The following is a 19,222-nucleotide window of genomic DNA, read 5'->3' as shown; positions in this document are numbered from 1 at the left end:
GTGCAGCAGAGTTAGTTCAGTTTAGTGTCTTAGTAACTCTGATTGCTTCAGGGCCATGAGTGGGTGGTTTAAAGTTCCTAAGAATAAGAGACAAGTTGACGGGTGAAGGCTGGGATGGGAATAGAGGATCTCATATTCATTCACTTTATGGGTGGCTTCACGATCCTTGGCTAGCAAGTACAATTTTGTAGTCCGAGATCTGTGTAGCATCAGCCAACCTATTTTCAGGGTATGCTTCCACTGAACCGGGATGTACTGCATTCCAGGGGCTTGGCTGTTAAGACAGCAGAAGATATTTTTAGCAGGCCCTCTACCATAGTGTGTTTTTGAGCCGTTGAAAAGTTGACATATTTTCCAGCTTCCTCATGTCTGTTAAAATTGTTCATGTAAAAGTGCCCTTTTCTAGACATTTATTTTATTCACAAAACTAATTGCAAGCATTTGTATAGCAGTATGTTTAACACACAACACGCCTTTTTACATAATAGACCAGGAGGTAAGATGTTATGCTTAGCATGCATAATATTAAAATGAGTTTTAACGGGTTTCCAAATGCATTCATATTTTATCCGTAGGTGAATCTTGCTCCATGAGCCTATTGGAATTGATCCCCAAAATAGACTCTTAAAGCAGAATTTATTGTTTCCTTCAGATGTGGCTAAGATCTGTCAAGTGTTACAAATAGATGTCATCTGGAGCAAAAAGAACAAAAGTCATTATCTTCAACTGAAACTTTTATTTCATTTGGGCATTATTTTGATCTGAACTTGTTAACTTAATTCTCTCAGAAAGGTACACATATGGAAGTCAGCTGCTATCTGTTTTATCCTCAGGGCTATAGAATTACAAACAAAAGGGGCACATTTGCACAATAGCAAACTGTAACAAAATCCAAATCTTTTGAAAGTGAATCACTGGCTGCTTTAAATTGTTAGTTCTAAAAAGGAGAAAAAGTTGTCTTCAATGCACATTTCACATGATGTTTTGAGGTTATGAAGTGTAACTAAAAACAGTCCAACTCCTAATGTTTAAAATTCACAATTACATGATCAGTTGGTGTGATTTCATTATTTAGTTTAGTCAGCCTTTACCCGGGCAAACTTTCATTTACTTTGATATGAGATTTCCTAAATAATGAATAAATACTGGAAAAGGGCCTCAGGATTTGGCCCTTAGAATCCGGTCATAGAAACTTAAAATACAGAAACCAGGCTGATCAAAAATGGAATTACTATCCCATAAGAAATCCTAGTATTTAATATTTGTTTTCATCCCAGATCAGGAACAAAGATCAAAATATCTTTGGTGGCTGACTCTGTGTTTTTGTTATTTGTAAAATGAAAAGTTCCCCAAAATTACTGTTTGTTAATGTGAAAATGTTCTGGGTTTTTTTCTGTCTGCATTGTGGGACTTGTAATTCAGTTGTCTTCATGCCCCCGTTCTTTTCTATTTCACACCATGTACTGTGTTTTGGGATTTTTATTACGTGTCCTGGGTGGTTGAACTGGGAAGGAGACTATACTGCATTGTAGGAGAATAGGTCAAGACTCATCTAGTCAATAGCTTTTCAAGTATTGGAATATTACAACTTACAAAAGTTGCCATCATCTTGGAAATATTCTAAGTTGGCTTTTCTCAAAAAGGCCATTTTCTCCATTGCTGAGGATTGATTTCACTGGGCCTGAAGTGGGGACAGCTCTGGGGCTCCAGAAGGGCAGAGCTTCAGGTGGAAGGGGTGAGGTTGGGGCTCACCTCCCCTAGTTAGTTCTTCAGTGCCACCGAGCATGCCCCATCTGGAGCTCTGGTTGCTGCCACAGCCAGGTTAGTGGTGGTGGCAGCCAGAAGCTCCATGCTCTTTTAAATCACCAGGTCCCAAGATAGCTACCCCCTTTGTCTTCCACTCCCCATCCAGTGGCAGCCTTCATTTTCTCTGTAAGTGTGGAGAGAAATTATTTTGTCTTCTCTGTGGAAAGGAAGGTTTGCTATGTTTTCTAGTATGTCAGCAAGGTAGGTAATTGATTGCCATCATCCAGTCCATGAAGTCTCTGAGATGAATACACTCGTCTGAAAGCTATTTTCTCCTATAATCAGAGAATATGCAAGGGAGATAGAGTATGCCTCTATCTACTTAAGGTTGGCTGTTTTAAGACAAGTGGCAGTGCATTAAAATTTGTTTCAGATCTTACTATAGGCTGTGCAGAGTTGGGGTCGAAAAATCCATTTAACATTATGCCTCATTTATTCCCTTGATATCATCTCAGTGTAAGATACCAAGTGCTTCATACTCATCCCCAGCTCCACCCCAAAGCCTGCACTGCCAGTCAGAGCCCAAACCCTCTCCCCAGGGCTGGCTTTAGGCCAATTCGCCCAATTCCCCTGAATCAGGCTCTGTACCTAAGAGGGCCCCACGCCCTAAACCCAGAGGGCCCCACGCCCTAAACCCAGAGGGCCCCACGCCCTAAACCCAGAGAGCCCTACACCCTAAACCCAGAAGTGTGCTGGGTGCACTGCGGGAGAGAGCGTTGGCCCCGGAGGAGGAGCGCGGTGGTCTCTCTGCGCTGCGGGAGGGGGAGTCAGCCCGTGGGTTTGGCTGGAAGGCGGGACTCTGCCCTGTAGCTGGGGATTTAAAGGGGCTGTGAGTTGTTTGTTTGTGTGCTGTTGGTTTTTTTTTTTTCCTCAACCAAAATTTGGTTCGATTTGGGCCCCGCACTTCCTAAAGCTGGCCTTGCCTCCCCCACACACCCAACCTTCTGCCTCAATCCACAGCCTCCTTCCATACTCTGAAACCCTCATTTCTGGCCCCACCCCAGAGTCTAGGAGGTCCCACAAAATCTTATAGGCCCAGTCCCCCAGAAGAGTTAATCTGGCCCTGATAGAAACTGATTTCACATGTGGAGAGGTACTGGGTTGAGAGATTATTTAGCCTATAGTATTCTATGGGTTGAACTAGTCTGGCATGGATGTTGCAAGACCAGAGAGTCCCGGTGGAAGGCCAGCAGTAAGGATACCTGTGGGGCTGGCAGGGCAGTATGTTGCCTTCAGAGAGCTGATGGCAGGGCCACCCAGTGTATGGCAGTGGGGATGCCCAGCGCGCAGCCTGTGTGCAGCTACCCAGGAAGCCGAAATTATAGTTGCTCACTTTGGTCTAAGGTCTGGTTTAGACTGAGAAATTCCCTATGCTAAATACTATTGATTTACAGTGGAATGATTGCAACTCACCTTGCATCTATACACAAGTATTCCAGAAGGTTTCTAAGCATGTTGCACATCATTTGAAATAGACAATGACGTTCTTACACCACACAATGGAACCACTGCTGACAACTGCTATTGGTCATGGGCAGAGCTGAGCTGACACTGAACATAGCTTAGTTGCAAGCATAGACAAGGAATAATCATGCTCAACTCCTTTTCAGCTGTCAGGCAATCAAAGTGCCTGCAGCAGATTTTACTGTCTTGGTTGCTATTTTTCCTACATTTTGTTTGTTCCTGGCAAATTACAGTCTTCTGATGTCTTGCAATTTGTACTGTGTTAAGAATTCTTCCCCCATTTCCTCCAGTCAGTATGTTTTAGAGTAAAAGTTTATGTATTGCTGCTGCCTTTGAAAATAATGTTGGTACTGAATCATGAGTAGATTTCTCTCTCACAGAAGAGGCCATTTTAAAAATATATATCACTTTCCTACTTGTACTCTGCATGTTACTGACAAGGCACTCAGTTTTACAACTGACAGAGAAGAAAGCTTGTAACTATGGGAATTCTGATGTTTCTAAAATAATTAAGAAAAAAAATAAATTTTAAATTTAATCTTCCCTGTACAAACCCTGTTTTCTCAGATAAGGAGCAAATAAGCGCTGCCATTCTTATCTGTGGATACAGAATCATACGTCTAATTTTCTCAACTAGAGTAGCCATAACAGTAAATGGACATCCTTTTTGGCACATGTGATTTGGCAGTAAACTATATCAGATATCATAAGAAATTTGAAATTAGCTTGGCAAATATATTTCAAGTGTTTTAAAAAATGCCTACTTATTTTTTCCGTAAGAAGAAATCTTGCACAAATCACTAACTTGTTGTTTCATGCAAGTGTATGGGTAAATACGTGATTAACTATAGTTGGAGACTGAGAAAGTTGTAAGGGTAGGATTTTCAAAACCACTCATTATTGGCGTAAATGCGTCTATTAATGTCTAGGATCTAAGTTGCACAAACACTGAATTTAGCAAATCTCATCCCAAGTGTTCACCTAAATCAACACATTGTATCCATTTGGGAGAAGAATTGAGCATGCTTATTTGGCATCGCAAAAATATCAGTAGCCTCATAAAGATTTACTCGGTATGTTGTCTTGTATTTCAGTAGAACCCAGGCAGGTATGATGGGGTTAAGGAGTGCTGGTGGAGATTTGTGAGGATGCTAATGCTGCAAGCTTTGACAGTTCAATGAGCTCCATTTGAGCAGATTCCTGCATGGAGCTCCACTGGCGTTAATGAGTCTCTCTCTGCTGGTGCAGGGTTCTGCCAGTGTGGGACTTATTACAGTACTGAGGCCTCAATTTCAATTTTTTTATTTTTAGATATGCTGCTTCCACAGTAACCAGCAATGCATAAAAATGATTTGAGCTAATCTGCAGTGGTACTCACAGACCACTTCCATCTCCATGTGGTGTCAAGTTCAAAGTTTAGGGTATGTTCATACATAAAACTGGGGATGTAATTCCCAGCTCAAGCTGTAGTACCCATGCTAGAGTGCTGAAAATAGAGCTATGGTGGGAAGAGAGGATAGCCATGCTAAGTACATCATGGATGGGTATGTGGCAGCTAATCCCCACCAGCTACTTACGCTACTGTTTCTAGGCTCTATTTTCAGAATGCTAGCTTGAGTATGTGACTCCAGGCCTTACAGTAATGGCTGCTACTCTTCAGTCTGGTTACAGAAGGCGTCATTGGTTCAGGCCTAGCATAGGCCTTCCAACATGGCTACAGAAAAGCCATATTGTTACAAGGTGACATGATAGCAGTTTTCAGGTATCTAAAAAGGTGTCGCGGGGAGGGGAGGGGAGATTGTTCTCCTTGGCTTCTGAGGATAGGAAAAGAAACAATGGGTTTAAATTACAGCAAGGGAGGTTTAGGTTGGACATCAGGAAAAACACTGTCAGGGTGGTTAAACACTGGAATAAATTGCCTAGGGAGGTTGTGGAATCTCCATTACTGGAGATATTTAAGAGCAGGTTAGACAGACATCTATCGGGCATGATGTAGATCATGCTGGGTCCTGCCATGAGGGCAGGGGACTGGAATTGATGATCTCTCAAGGTCCCTTCCAGTTCTAGTATTCTATTATTCCTGCACCCTTAACCTACCACTTCCTGCACCTATGGAGCTTCCATCCTAGGCATCATGATCTCTTCTACATCTCTCTGTGAAAACTTCCTTCTGAGTGGCTTTTACCTTTACAAAGTGAATTGGAGAAATCCAGGCTCTAATGAGAGAACCTTCATTATAGTAACCTACCAGATGTTTAGTTTCTGATATTGGCAAAGTCTAGACTCTTTTTATATTTCCCCAGGAATTGTCAAAATATCTGCTAATATTTTGCACTCAAGAATTTCACATGTAAATTACACATAAACCTCTTAGATTATCAGTTGTATTTAAGAAAATATTTTTTTATTCTAGGGATGGACATTCTGGAAGGAAAACATATTATCAAGAGAATATGAGTTTCACCCTTGTTCATTTCTTTTACTTCAGCTTTATCCTTTTGGTGTTCATTAATAGCAGTGCTGTTTGTTTTCATCCACCAAGACAGTAAACCAAATTAGAAATTAAAGAACACATTTCTATTTATATAATGAAGTGAACACATTTTATGGATTCTAGATTTCTATGATATTACTTTACTAGATCCCCCCATAATTTGAATCTGAAGACATATATCAAGGTACATATTTAGCATAACAAAAGTAGGTAAATCTCTATATCTTGATGAAGCAATCTGTGCCTTCCATTATGTGATAATTTCTTACAATTGTAAGTCAGGAATCTCACTGAATTTCATCTATATCTTCAAATAGTTTCTATTTAGCACCCCATATGGTCTAATACTGAAGTATTTACTGAGCAGACCTCTCATTGTTGAAAACGTCAAGATTTACTAAGGACTTCAAAATGCAGCTCTAATATTAGCATACATTTTTGAGGGGACAAGTTTTTTTAACACTTCTGCAGATTAGGCATTTAGATCCTTCTGATAAACTGTTATTAATTTGAAAACTCCTTTTAGAACTTTTCTTAAAAGCATACATATACATCCAAATACATTAATTAGATTTCTGCACAAATAATGTAAGAATACTTCTAAAAGGAATATGGTTCACCCAGTCCCCTTGTCAACACAATATTTTCTAGGTTGCTTATTACCTGAAGGAAACTGAATTCAGGTCTGCAATTACTGTCCATTCATGCCTTTGAAAATCCCACCCCCCTAGTAACTAGAAATAAATAAAGAATGACATTTTTAATTCTTGAATGCCTATAAAATGGAGCAAAATGCAGGACAATGTAGCAATTTAAAGACTAACAAGATGGTTTATTAGATGATGAGCTTTCGTGGGCCAGACCCACTGGTCTGGCCCACGAAAGCTCATCATCTAATAAACCATCTTGTTAGTCTTTAAAGTGCTACATTGTCCTGCATTTTGCTAAAAGTTTAGAGGTTTCTTCAAGGTCATAGAACTAACTGGTTCACAAACAGGTTACATCACTCAAACATATTTGGGATTTCTGATTTACTTTACTCATTTACTTTTGGTTTATGAGATAAGTGAAAACCACTGATTCTGAGTTTATTTACAGCCTGTTAAAAGCAGTTTATGAAAAGTAAACACAAGCATTTTCATTTTAAAATGGGGGTTTAGAGTAAATTCATTAATTTACCTTTTGGGTTGAAATTTCATAGCAAACTCAGCTAATATTGAATTGTCAAAAAGATTAATAAGAATCACTGGATGTGTTTTGAGTTACTTGATTTGGGGGAACAGTAGGTGGTGGGAAAACATTTTTCAACTTGACTTTTTTATAGGTTTCGTTTGTAGTTGGGGAAATGAAAAATGCTCTACACTTCAATGTTGGCATGTATTTAGACATAAATAATAATGGATAGCAGTGCATTCTCTATCTCTGAAAGAATTTGTTGCAAGTAAAGCTGTGGTTATTTTTAAAAGATTATGAGCAGATGTAGTTCATTCATTGATGTCAGAAGGATGACTGCAAGGTGTCATATTCTTAATTTTTTCTGTACATATTTGGTTTTCCTAGTCACAGATCCTCATTTTTCAGCTGGGCAACGTTTGGTAACATTTGAAAAATAATGGAACAACCAAATCAAATAATATTTTGGCAGATGAATCAGTGTATCATGTGCTGAATATCAGTGTCACAATACATAAGGCCTATGTCTACACAGCAACGTTATTTCGGAATAACTGACATTATTCTAAAACAACATGGTCCACGTCTGCACAGCAAACTGTTATTTCGACATGTTGAAATAATGTCAAGCTGGAGGACTTCTTACTCTGACTCCTGTAACCCTCATTTTACAAGGAATAAGGGAAGTCAGAGGCAGAACGCTCTAACTTGGACTTCCTGCTGTGTAGACAGAGCCAAAAGCCGAAATAAGCTATTTTGACTTAAGCTACACAATTGACGTAGCTCAGTTTGCATAGCTTATTTTGGCTTTAGCCCTGTTGCGTAGACATGCCCTTAATGCTGTACTGGCACCAGCTGATATCTTGACAACAGACAAAAATGCCACTGTGTAAAAGTCTGATCTTGCTCAGTTTTAAAAGTTAAGATGGCTTGAGCCTAGTTTGTTCTTAAATGGAATGATTACTTGAGAATTCAGTGAATACCACTAAACATCATTGTCCTGCACCTACATTGGTATGGATTACATCTCATCCAATTTCATGAATTAAGCTCCGTCTGTCTACTCATCTAGGTCTCTGTATCATACCCATCACCTTTATATCTTATCAGTCAGGACTTGTAAATGGCAAAAGAAGCCATAGACAACATTTGTGTTCATCTGATTGCAGCCAGTTTTAAATCTCCTGCTAAACATGTTCCTGAAGATGTACTTTAAAGCAATGTTTTGTTTAAAAGATATTTCGTTCATTTCCTTTGTAAAATGGAGCAGAGTTAAGGTGTCTGTGGGAAATTTATATCAGGCTTTCCTGCCCCTTGTGAAACTTTCATATACAATGTCAAAAAAAACCACTTCAGTATAAAGAACTCTTGTAAAATAGTATAAACCAGTCTTTTGTTATACAACTATGAATTCGTCTAAATTCTCCCACCTACTGTTTTGCTGTGAGTCTGTTTAGCAGCTGTAGCCAAAGTCTAGCACACTTATTTGTTTTTGCTTTATAAATGAAAGAAATCAAATAAGCATTTTTTCTGAGATATGCTCTCCCATTTTGTTTGGCTACAGTTTCTTAAACACAAAACCATGCTGTTATCTGAGGATTGTGGGTTCTTTAATGTATCCGACAAATATAAACTTTACATTTCTCTTCTGGAAAAATGAAACTCATTGAGGTGGCTCCCAAGAAAGCCACCTAAGGTTTGTCAATGGCTTCTTTGTTTCTTTAAAAATGAATGTATTTAGTGTAAGATGCTGGCTTGACAGAACTGGGAGTAAAACCATCCTAAGATGAGCCAGGCACTTGCGTTATCTGTGGCCTTGAAGAGGGAGAGGATAATTCATTTTCCATCCACATTCAAATCTTTATTTTTTCAGCTGAAATTGCCAACAAAGGTGGCAATTGTTGTTATTGATCGTTGTCGTGATTTTGTAATGTGGACATTTGTGAAATAGGAACTGGAATGACACCATAGCCTTATTTCCCAAGGGCTGCTGGACAGCTGCAACGTAATGGTGCCCAGTGTTCCCTCTAATTTTTTATGTACATGTGCCAAATGACTTCCATTATATGCTCCATTATGGAGGTGACGTATCGCATAACAAAAGTCATTCTGCACACAAGCTGAGGTGCTGAGGGATTGGGGAGTGGGAAGGGGCTCAGGGCTAAGGCAGAGGGTTCGGATGCAGGGTGAGGCCTCTGGCTAGGGGTGTGAGCTCTGTGGTGGGACGGGATGAAGGGTGCAGGATGCAGGCTGCACCGAAGAAAGAGGACTGCCCCTAGCCCTCTCACGGAACCAACTTGGGGCCAGGGCAGAGGCACCTCTGCACAACTGCTGCAGCTTCAGTGGATACTGCTGGGACAGGGGCACCTGTCCCCCAGACAGGGCAGGTCCAGACTAGCCTGGGTGAGGGCAGAAGGGGCATCTGTCCCCCAGTAGCGGCAGCTCTGTGTTAGGAACTGAGATGGGGGGAGAAACAACTCTGCCACAGCAGCTCCATGCTGAGACCGGCAGGGAGAAGGTGCTTCTTCTCCAGTCACAGCAGCTCCATGCAGAGGCGGTGCTCTGTGCGGCCTCCCTGAGCCCTTATGGGGGGCTTGTTAGGCAGTTCCCTGGCTGCGCTGCTTAGAGGGAACTTAGACTGGTGGCCAGTGCTTAATTTGTAAATGAAATGTACAATGCTTTAGGTGCCAAGGCTAAAGCTATTTTTTTTATATTCATAACTGATGCGGCCAAGTCTGGAGATGCTGGAGCTCAGCCCACGCATGCCCTGGCACAAGTTAAGCACTGGTGGTGCCTTGCAGTTACTGCCAGCCAGAACTGGATTTGCACTGGTTGATATGCAACTGCAAGGCTCTCTGCCATTTTCTTTGCTCCAATTGTCAAAGGAGAAAGGGAGTCCAGCTGCACTTTTAACATTTTACATAATTGGTTGAATTCACTGGTAAAGGGCACAATGCTGATTCCTTTGTGAGTTTAAATGGGATCAAGACTTGGCCTATCGTTTAACAATGAATCTTGTCAAATGGACAAAAAGTTTCATCTTACAACAAATAAAAGCTATTCTGATATCTGTCAAAATAGGTTTAATAAAGATTGCTTAAAGTCTCTTACTCAGCCAAGTCCTTTCAAGAGAGCTTACTGGACTTCAAAGTTTTTTGGATGTTGTAAGACAAATCAATTTCTTGATTTCCATGTTCGGGTTTGTTAAGTTTCTTAAATGAATAAACAGAATCAAAATAAGTACTTTTTTTTTTTTACTTTGTAAAATGGAATCATTCCTATGCCATAAGTAGCTTGCCTATCTTATTTTTCTTAGGGTTTTCCAGGAGATATTGGTATACCTGGACTAAATGGCCCTGAAGGTCCGAAGGTAAGAACTTAGAGCCTTATTGCAATGTCATTAATTGCACTGAAAGTGAAACAATATTAGGAAAAGATAAATGTTTTGGGGGAAAAATACAGAAGAACCAGGGAATGGGGATCGGCATCATGCTGCACCCTAGGAAATTAGCAAAGAATTGTGAACGGAGTATGACAGGCCTCATCTACTTAGAAAATTTGCACTGGGGTAATTTAAATATATTTTTATTCCAGTGTACTTAAAATGGAAAAAAACCATGTATGGACACTCTTATATTTGGTTTCAGGGTGACTTTATTTCAAATTGGCTTAAACCTGTTCCTAGCAGACCTTGCTAAACTGAAACAAGCCAGTCTTACACCAGAGTAAGAATGCCTACACCCACATTGTGGTTTGCACTTGTTTGACTTAATTGTTTGAATTCACTCATTAGGTTATGCTTGTTCAACTTTTCTATGTAGACAAAGCTTAACTCTGTTTTATGTAATGAAGTTACGCTGGTGTTTTTCTAACTTGTAGCCACTCACTTCTGAACATATGAACTTGTAAGGGTTTTTCTATACATATGCTAGCTAAATCTCTATTACCCTTCATTGCTTCAGCCATTTCCTTATGTTTTGTCTGCTTTAGTCTCACCTGTGTCCAAGTTGGCCATAAAATTCTTTAAACACTGACATCCTAGTGAACAGTAAGAATTATACAAAACCAAACGCCACCTTCTTTTAATCCCCGATTTGGATCTCAGTCACTCCCACTGCTGGAAACCTGGTCAGCCTCAGACTCACTTGCCTCCCACATCTATCAAGTGTGTAAATGGCCTTGATCCAAATAGCCCAAACATAATAATCTCCTAGGTATGCTCCAAAAGCCATTTATTTTACAGGGTTTGGGGGAAAGGCTGAGGTTATGTTTCCAGAGGCAAAGGTGACTAGAAAAGAACTTTCCTTTAGCTCTGATTTGTTGGCTGACTGAGTTAATTTGTTACCATTTATGCTTGCTTAATGTGAATACTGTTGAGTAGTCATTATTATGTTTTTGTAAGATGAATGCATTGTCAGGGCACTTAAAATCTTTCCATGAGACATCATGACAATGCATTAGGGGTGATGAGAGAAATAGAATTAAATTAGATCTAGAAGTTCAGATTCAGTTTAAATGTTCAAACTAACACATTCTTAGTGTAAATGCCAAATCCCTTTTTCCTATCATCATATATTATTTCCTCGAGTAGGCAGTTCAAAGCCATCTGAATTTCAGAGATCATAATACTGCTCTATCTCCTTTCATTCAAATCTCAACAAAAAATGATAAGAGGTAGCCTGCGGTATTTAAGGTTCCCGAGTTCTTTTAATACAGCAAGAATTCCATAAGCATACAACACATTGTGGTCTCTCCAGCACATTGGCTCTCAAAGGACTTGTCTATGCTACGGAGAAGATCGATGCTGCCGCAGTCAATCTTCCGGGGTTCAAATTAGCCAGTCTAGTGAAGACCTGCTAATTCGAACTGAGAGGATGCTCTCGTCAGCACTGGTAGTCCTGCTCCTCACTTGTGGAGCTTGTGCTCCCATTGACCTCCCACTGTGTAGATGGTGCCAAAATGTTGGAGTTGCATATCTTAAGTCAACTTTTCCCTTTAGCCAAAAACAAAAACCTTGAACAGCCTGGTCTAATCAGAGAGAATTGGTGATTTCCGTTGGAGATGGAGTGTTACCAAACACTGCTAATTTTACAGGGTTTGGGGGTTCTCAAGCTCCTAATACCCAGAGAGCAAGGCTACATGAAACTGGAAATGTCTGGCTTTAGGATTCCCAGTGGTCTTCTATTCACTGTAGTTTTGAAGAGTTTCCTTCAGTCTTTATTTTTGGAACACTGTTGTCACCATGCTATTGTTTTTCTCATTCTTCTATTCTAATCTACAATAAGTGCCAGAAAGGTGGCATAGTCTTTATATTTTGGCATGAGAGAAATGGACCATCATGATAGTGTATAGGATATGCAAGCATGGTATATCTGTCTCTGAAGATCAGCAGAACTACAGTAATGGCCACTTTATCCAAATTACTACAGTAATTAACAAATATGAACTCCTAGAATAGTCCGCAAAAGATACATTACATAGTTTCGTCCATAACACATTAATCATCTTGGAAGCAACATCTCGGAAGTTGGAAGCAACTCCCAAAATTACTGTTTTGAAATAGCGTGTCCACACTACAGGGTAGCCCAGAAATTAGTCCGAGGCAGGCTCTCTTAAGGTGGACATGCTACCTCAACTTAGAGCCCCAGGAACCACTGGAGAATATTTACTTTGAATGATTCTGGGGCATTGTTATTTCAAAATAGCAGTGAAGCGTCTACGCTACCACTATTTTAAGTAACTACTTCAAAGTAAGTGTTATTCCTTATGGAAAGCAGAATTATTTTTTCAAAATAACTGGACCATTATTTCAAAATAACAGGCTTGGTAGTGTGGATGCTCTACTTGTTATTTTGAAATAAGTGGAATTACTTCAAAATAACTCCCTAGTGTAGACCAGGGTTTAGAGAGGGGCAAATGGAAAGTTATGAACACATGGGAAATATGATACCTCCATTTGCTGAATCTCTGAATTCTTTCCACATATTTTGGCACATCTTTAAAGACTACCTTCATTTTCTGTTCATTGCCTGAAACCTCAGGGTATGGAAACTTCAGTTAATTATCCGTGTTAAAAGTCTGGGATGTTCTTCAAAAACATTGACTAAGAGTGATCTAGTAACACACACAGTAGCTAAGAAATTTTCTAATATTTTCACCATTGCATGAGTTCAAATAATACTGAAAAGCTTATATGTTAATTTATTATTGTTGAATAGTCAAATAACAGTTCTGTTTGCTAAGGAAATACTTTGCTAACTAAAAAGTCAGCATTATTTATGGACTGTTACTAAGAGTCTTGCTGCTGCTTTTGCCAAAAAGATGCACTCCAGCTGCAGTTCTCAATCATACTTTATCCTAGATAAAATCAAAGGGTGGGAACTTTAACGAGACTCAATATTTTGAAGTGCCCAGATATATGTTCTATGAAGTGCTGCTTTGTGTGCTAAGCAGGCAGCTGCTGGACAAATGCATGCACGTTCAGTCTAAACTTCAGCTTCATTAGTAAGCCATTAATAAGGCTTAGAGGTGGAGCTTTTCTATCTAATATTTTTTCAAAGGCTAATGATCTCTTTTGTAAGAGTCATTCTTTTGTTCCCATTGCTTTATCTGATATAAGTAACCCTAGTTTTCCTCATATTAGAATAATAATATATTTACATAGATCTTTTTTGTAATAAAATCAAGTTAAGTGCTTATTCCAGTTACTGCCCTTATAACAGAGATAACCAAGGCTTTTGAAACACCCCTCAGTGTGAGTAGTGAAGTTTTACAAACATTGCTGTAAGAGGATGGGATGGCTCAGGGTTGGCAATGGGATATGTTCTTCACTTCTAGAACACTGGACAGAATCCCGCCAAGGATTGCAATGACTGAAAATCATTGTCCTCTAGCAGCAGTTCTGAATGAGCCTGATACCTTTAAATCACTTCCCAGTCCACAGAACAAATGCCAGCATTACTTTTTGATATCTTAGTAGTCATTCCCAACATAGTGGCTGAGGGTCGATTCTTTATGGCAACTACATCATCTCTCTAACTGATCAGAAGTTGGGTACATAGATTTTGCTGTGACAGAAAAATTGAATGTGATGTTCAGCATACCTCTTACGTAAATAAACAGAAGAATTCCAGGGTATACCTCTTATGTAAATAAATAGAGGACTTCAGTCCTCCAAAGTTATTTTCTGCATTGAAAATAAAGTTTAGGGACATAACAGGATATCACCTTTGCCTTATTCACACACATACAGCTACTCACAAGAGTTTGTTGCATATTCAAGTCCTGGCTAATTGCTTTCAGAATCAATGCTTGGAAGCAACCTGCAGTTAGGTAAAAGAGTAAAAGTCTAAACTTTGTATAGCTGTTTCCATAATGCATGTGTTCTGAAAGCAATCATAACCCTATCAAAGAATAAGAGAAGATTCATTTAAAAAGGTAGATCTAGACTACAGTCCTTTGTCGGAAAAAGCTACGCAAATTGTGCCAGAAGAGGCTTTTCCACCATTTGGCCCCATCTAGACAGGGCCAAATGGTGGAAAAGCCTCCTCTTTCAGAGGAGCACAGGACTCCCTGAAAGAGCACATTTCCTCTTCCGCAAAAGAAAGTGAAAGAGCAAACACGTTCTCTGGATGCAGCAGAGTTTTTCTAGGGTATCCAGAAAAATATGTCAGTCTAGATGTATTGAGCTGCATGAAATAACTTCATAGAATGAGGAGACTTAAAAGATTTAATATTTTAGTTTTCATTATCACCAAGTACTAAGCTAAAGATTACCTAAACTCGGGATTTACAGTGGTTTTACAGTGGTTTTCTCAGTTCCCCTTTAAGCAGCTTATCCAATTCAAACTAATGTTATGTAACAAAAATTAATAATTCCTTGCAAACTTCAATTACTTTGATCCTTCTGCGTCAAAAGGTAAAATAGTCTGAATCTTAGAAATGTTGATGCAGTTAAACTTTGTTAGGTACTGTAGTTTTTCAGTAGATGTTAAAATTAGGACAGCTTTTCTCCTGGTTTTCTAAAGGAAATGGTCAATAGCAGATAATTATGTCTCCATCCTCAGCTTTCAGTCTTTCATTCACTCCATGATTATGAGAGGTAAGGAGCAAGGCAAACGGGTTTATTGATTGATGTAAAAATTCATTTGGGTTATTTTGTTACTTAGGGACTTCTAGGCGACCGAGGGCCTCCGGGGGCCTTAGGACCAAAAGGAATCGAGGTAAGATGGAAACAGAATCCAATCAACAAATTTCATTTTTTAAAAATCTGAGTCAATTTTTTTTTTTAACTAGAAAACATTGCATCAGTATGGACAGTGTTTCCATCCAGGATTTCAAGTTTCCATGGGGGAGGGGTGTTAAATAGAGTTTTTTGTTATTTTACAGTGTTGTATGTTCATTATAAGATTTATTTTAGCAGCTCTGTGGAATGTCTAAGGAGTGTGAGCCCAGAATGTTTCACATGGAATCCAGAATTAAACAGTGGTGGGTTTTTTAAAATAATAATATTGAATAAGAATATTGGGTGACATCCTTGGCCTTGAATTTAATGGCAGAATTCCCCTTGACATCAGTGGGGCCAGGATTGAATCCTATAATATAATAAAATTAAAGATTCTTAATTCACTAGCATAAAATATGCATTTATTAAGTCAAACTCTGTATGCTGTTGAATGTTGTTGAAAATGTTGGTAAATATAAGGTTTTGACAATGCATTATATCAGTTAATGAATCTGATGATAGAGCTTAGAATGTCATGCTGCTGATTTAACAATGATTTATCATGAATGCTTTTAAATTATAAAAACAAATTGTGACACAAAATTATCAGTGTAACCAGAAGTCAGGTAAAATGCAGACCACATTTTCTCCATTCAGACTATGGGATATGAAGGACTAGTCGACAATCAAATGCTTATTGGATAGTCGACAGGATTGCCGACTATTCCCTCCCTCGCCCCCCCCCCCCCCGCTGCCTCTATCAGGTAGAAGCAGGAAGCGGGGAGAAAAAGAGGGGTACGTCAAAGTGGCAGCGCCGCACAGAGCCCAGGGTCAGCTGTTCTGAGCGGTGCTGCCACTTTGAATGCTGCAGGGAGTCCAGCATCAGGCTCCTCGCGGCATTTCAAATCAGCAACGCTGCTTAGAGCCTGGGATCAGCTGGGGATTTCCCAGCTGACTCTGGGCTCCGTGGGGCGCTAAGAATGGTAAGTATCAGGTATTTCACTGCATCGACTATTTGACTAGTCAATAGTGTGGCGCTGGGACTCCACAGCTGACCCCGGGCTCCACATGGTGCAGCCGCTTTGTAACACTGTGGCAGCGTTTCAAAGGGGTAGCACTGCACAGCTGACCCCGGGCTAAGCACCACATGGAGCCTGGGGTCAGCTGGGGATTCCTGCTGACTACGGGCTCCCTTCGGCACTTCCCCTTTGAAACGTGGCAGCATTTCAAAGGGGCACTACTGCACAGAGCCCAGGATCAGCTGTGTGGCGCTGCCCCTTTGAAAGACTGCCTGGGCTCCCTGCAGCACTGCCACATTGAAGTACACCTCTCTTGCTCCCCTCCTTGCTGCCTCTATCTGATAGAGGAAGCAGGGAGGTGAGAACGACTAGTAATTATCTGTCGACTATCCGATAAGAATTTGCCTATCGGATAGTCAACTAGTCCTTAATGTCCCTATTCAGCGCTGCTGCTTTGAAATGCCGTGAGGAACCCGGCGTTGGTCTCCTCACAGCATTTCAAAGTGGCAGCACTGCTTGGAGCCCAGGATCAGCTGGGGAACCCCCAGCTGACCTCGGGCTCTGTGTGACATTGCTGCTTCGAAATGCTGCGTAAGCCTGGGAGTCCCCAGCTGAACTGGGGCTCTGCATGGCACTGCTGCTTTGAAATGCCACAGGGTGCTGGCATTTCAAAGCAGCAGCGCCACGCGGAACCCAGGGTCAGCAATGGAGTCCCTAGTTGGTCCTGGGCTTTGGCACTTTCTCCTTTGAAGTGTAGCAACAGCAAAAATGCATCGACTGTTCAATTAATCAGTTACTCGATACTTAACATCCTTAATTCAGACTGCTGTGTACTCTTCCAGGTACAGCACTGAGAGCTGAAGAAACACTGTCACATTAAGTGGGGTTATGGAATGATCAAATAATCACAGTGTAACATCTTGACTTGGCATTATGATACAGAATCTTTATTTACCATCATAATGTAATGTGGCAAAGTCAAAAACCTACCATTACAACACATGGTCGAGTGTGATTCTTTTGAGACTCTTGGTAGTACATGTCAAACCTCCCTTGTCCTGCACCCTCAGAACCTGACTGGTCCCGAACAACGGAGTTTTCCGGACAAGGGGAGGTTAAGGTTCCCTACCATGCTGTAGGCTTTGCTCCCAGCTAAGGCTGTGCTCCCTGCCACCTGCCGTTGCCTTCAACCCCATGCTGTGCAAGCCCTGACCAGGGCTACATCCCCTGTCATGACAGCCCCGGACAGAGACTGACACTGCTGCCTCCAACTCCAGCCACGGCTCCACCTCCGCACAGCACAGCCCGAGCTGCATGGCCAGCTGCCAGCCCCGCTGAATCCAGATCTGGCTGGAGCTGTGCTCTTCACTACCAGCCCCAGCCAGGACTATGCTCCTGGCTGCTGTCCCTGTTGCCTCCAGCCACAGATGGGGCTGCGCTCCCCGCCGCTATCTGTGACGAGGGCTGCCCCTGCCCTCTGCAACAGTACCGACCCGGGCTGGGCTTCCCATCACTCCAACTCTGGGCAGGGCTGCACTTTTAAACCTGGCCAGCTGTGGCTCTCTGGTCCAGCAGTATCCATGGTCCAGCCGAACCACGGATGTTGATGGACCAGAGTGTCCCGGATTTTAGAGGTTCAAGCTGCACTACAATGTCTCCCCTTCTCTTGTACTCCTGGCAGCTGGGGTGAAAAGAAGTGTCAGTTTTCTTTTTGACTCTACACCCTTCACATCTGCTTGGAGAGACAAGAGAAATCCTGGCAGAACCGTTCTGCTTGCTTAGGAATCATACCATAGCTATGTGGCGACCAACCAGAGCAAGAAAAAGGCCTGTCAGAGATCTAGACTCTGTGAGACAAATGTATATCTCAGCAAATTAGACCCTGGTGCACACCTGTGAAACCTCATTGTCTTCTCAGTACATCTGGTCAAAATGTGGGTTTTTCTTAAGCAGATTGTTTGATGGTTTTGTAAAACATGGATTTCTGATTGCTACTGATGGAGATGAGATCAGTTTTAGATTCTTTCCTGTATAGCAGAAACCTAGATCCTAGCAGTAAAGATCTTTACCTTTGTCCATTTACTGTGCATATTTCAGATTGAACATAGTCCTTGCCAGGTTATAAAACTAAACACAGTATCAAAAAGTTATTCCCAGTCCTGATTTTTTTCAGGGAGAAGAAGGACCAGTTGGACCCATTGGAGGAGTTGGACCAAGAGTAAGTCTGAGTAGCATTACTACACAAATTACTATAATCAACAGAAAGTATTGTCTAAAGGATGAGTCTATTCTGAAAAATGAATGTAAAATTCTGAAAAATTTTGACTAGTTAACATTGAAATGTTTTGTTGATGATTGGTTCAACACTGAGCAGCATGTGCCTAAACTACTGCAGTGCTTTGTGGAAATTATTTGCATTTTTCGTACTCCTATTCTCTCTTATGGGATGAGTTCTATGAACTGACTGCAGCTTTCATGATGTACTATGACAGCTCTGACAGAGGAGAGACTACAATGCGTCATAGGGATATATTACAGCCATGGAGTATAAGGCACTGCAATAACTCTGGGGGGTTGCCAACCCTCCAGGATTGATCTGGAGTCTGCAGGATGATGAAACCTCCAGGAATAAATCCAACCAAAATTGGCTTAACCTCTTTGTCATATTAATGTCAAACTGACCCAAAAGGAAATATTTGTATTTGGTTCAAGAAGGTGAAATGTTTTTATTCAGGCCAACCTGACCCAGAATGAAGTATTTTGTTTTAATTTTTAGTTTGAAAAATATGAGAATCTCTAATCATTTAAGCTGCAGATTTTCCACAACAGCTATTACCAAAAATCACAGAGTAATACAGTAAAGTTAGTAAAAGTCACGAGTTTAGAGTGAAGTGGGGTGCACACCATTTTCCCAGAAAAGTGATTATTTTAATTAACGTTATAGTGACTGTTCCATGTTTTTTTATTTTAAAAAAGTTGTAACAACTGAAATTGAAGTATGCTCCCATAACATCATATCCCAGAACTGTCATCCTCCTCGTG

General features: G+C 40.7%; 1 protein-coding gene across 4 annotated transcripts in view; it reads left to right on the top strand.

The window, feature by feature from the left end:
- The window catches only part of COL24A1 (collagen type XXIV alpha 1 chain), a 256,970-nt gene that overhangs the window by 123,996 nt on the left and 113,752 nt on the right, over positions 1-19,222 (top strand). For all 4 annotated transcript variants that reach the window (XR_012905946.2, XM_075936387.2, XM_025183174.3 and 1 more), the window contains exons 20-22: positions 10,254-10,307; positions 15,106-15,159; positions 18,354-18,398. Coding sequence is in view for 3 of the 4 variants with exons in the window: in XM_075936387.2 (XP_075792502.2) it covers positions 10,254-10,307; positions 15,106-15,159; positions 18,354-18,398 (153 nt within the window). In the remaining variant the exon portion in view is untranslated. The remainder of the gene's footprint in view (positions 1-10,253; positions 10,308-15,105; positions 15,160-18,353; positions 18,399-19,222) is intronic.

This window comes from Pelodiscus sinensis, chromosome 9 (genome assembly GCF_052426305.1).
Source record: "Pelodiscus sinensis isolate ZL-2025 chromosome 9, ASM5242630v1, whole genome shotgun sequence".
NCBI classification, from domain to species: Eukaryota; Metazoa; Chordata; order Testudines; family Trionychidae; genus Pelodiscus; species Pelodiscus sinensis.
Note: the sequence above shows the minus strand (reverse complement) of the source record. Positions and strands in the feature narration are given on the sequence as shown.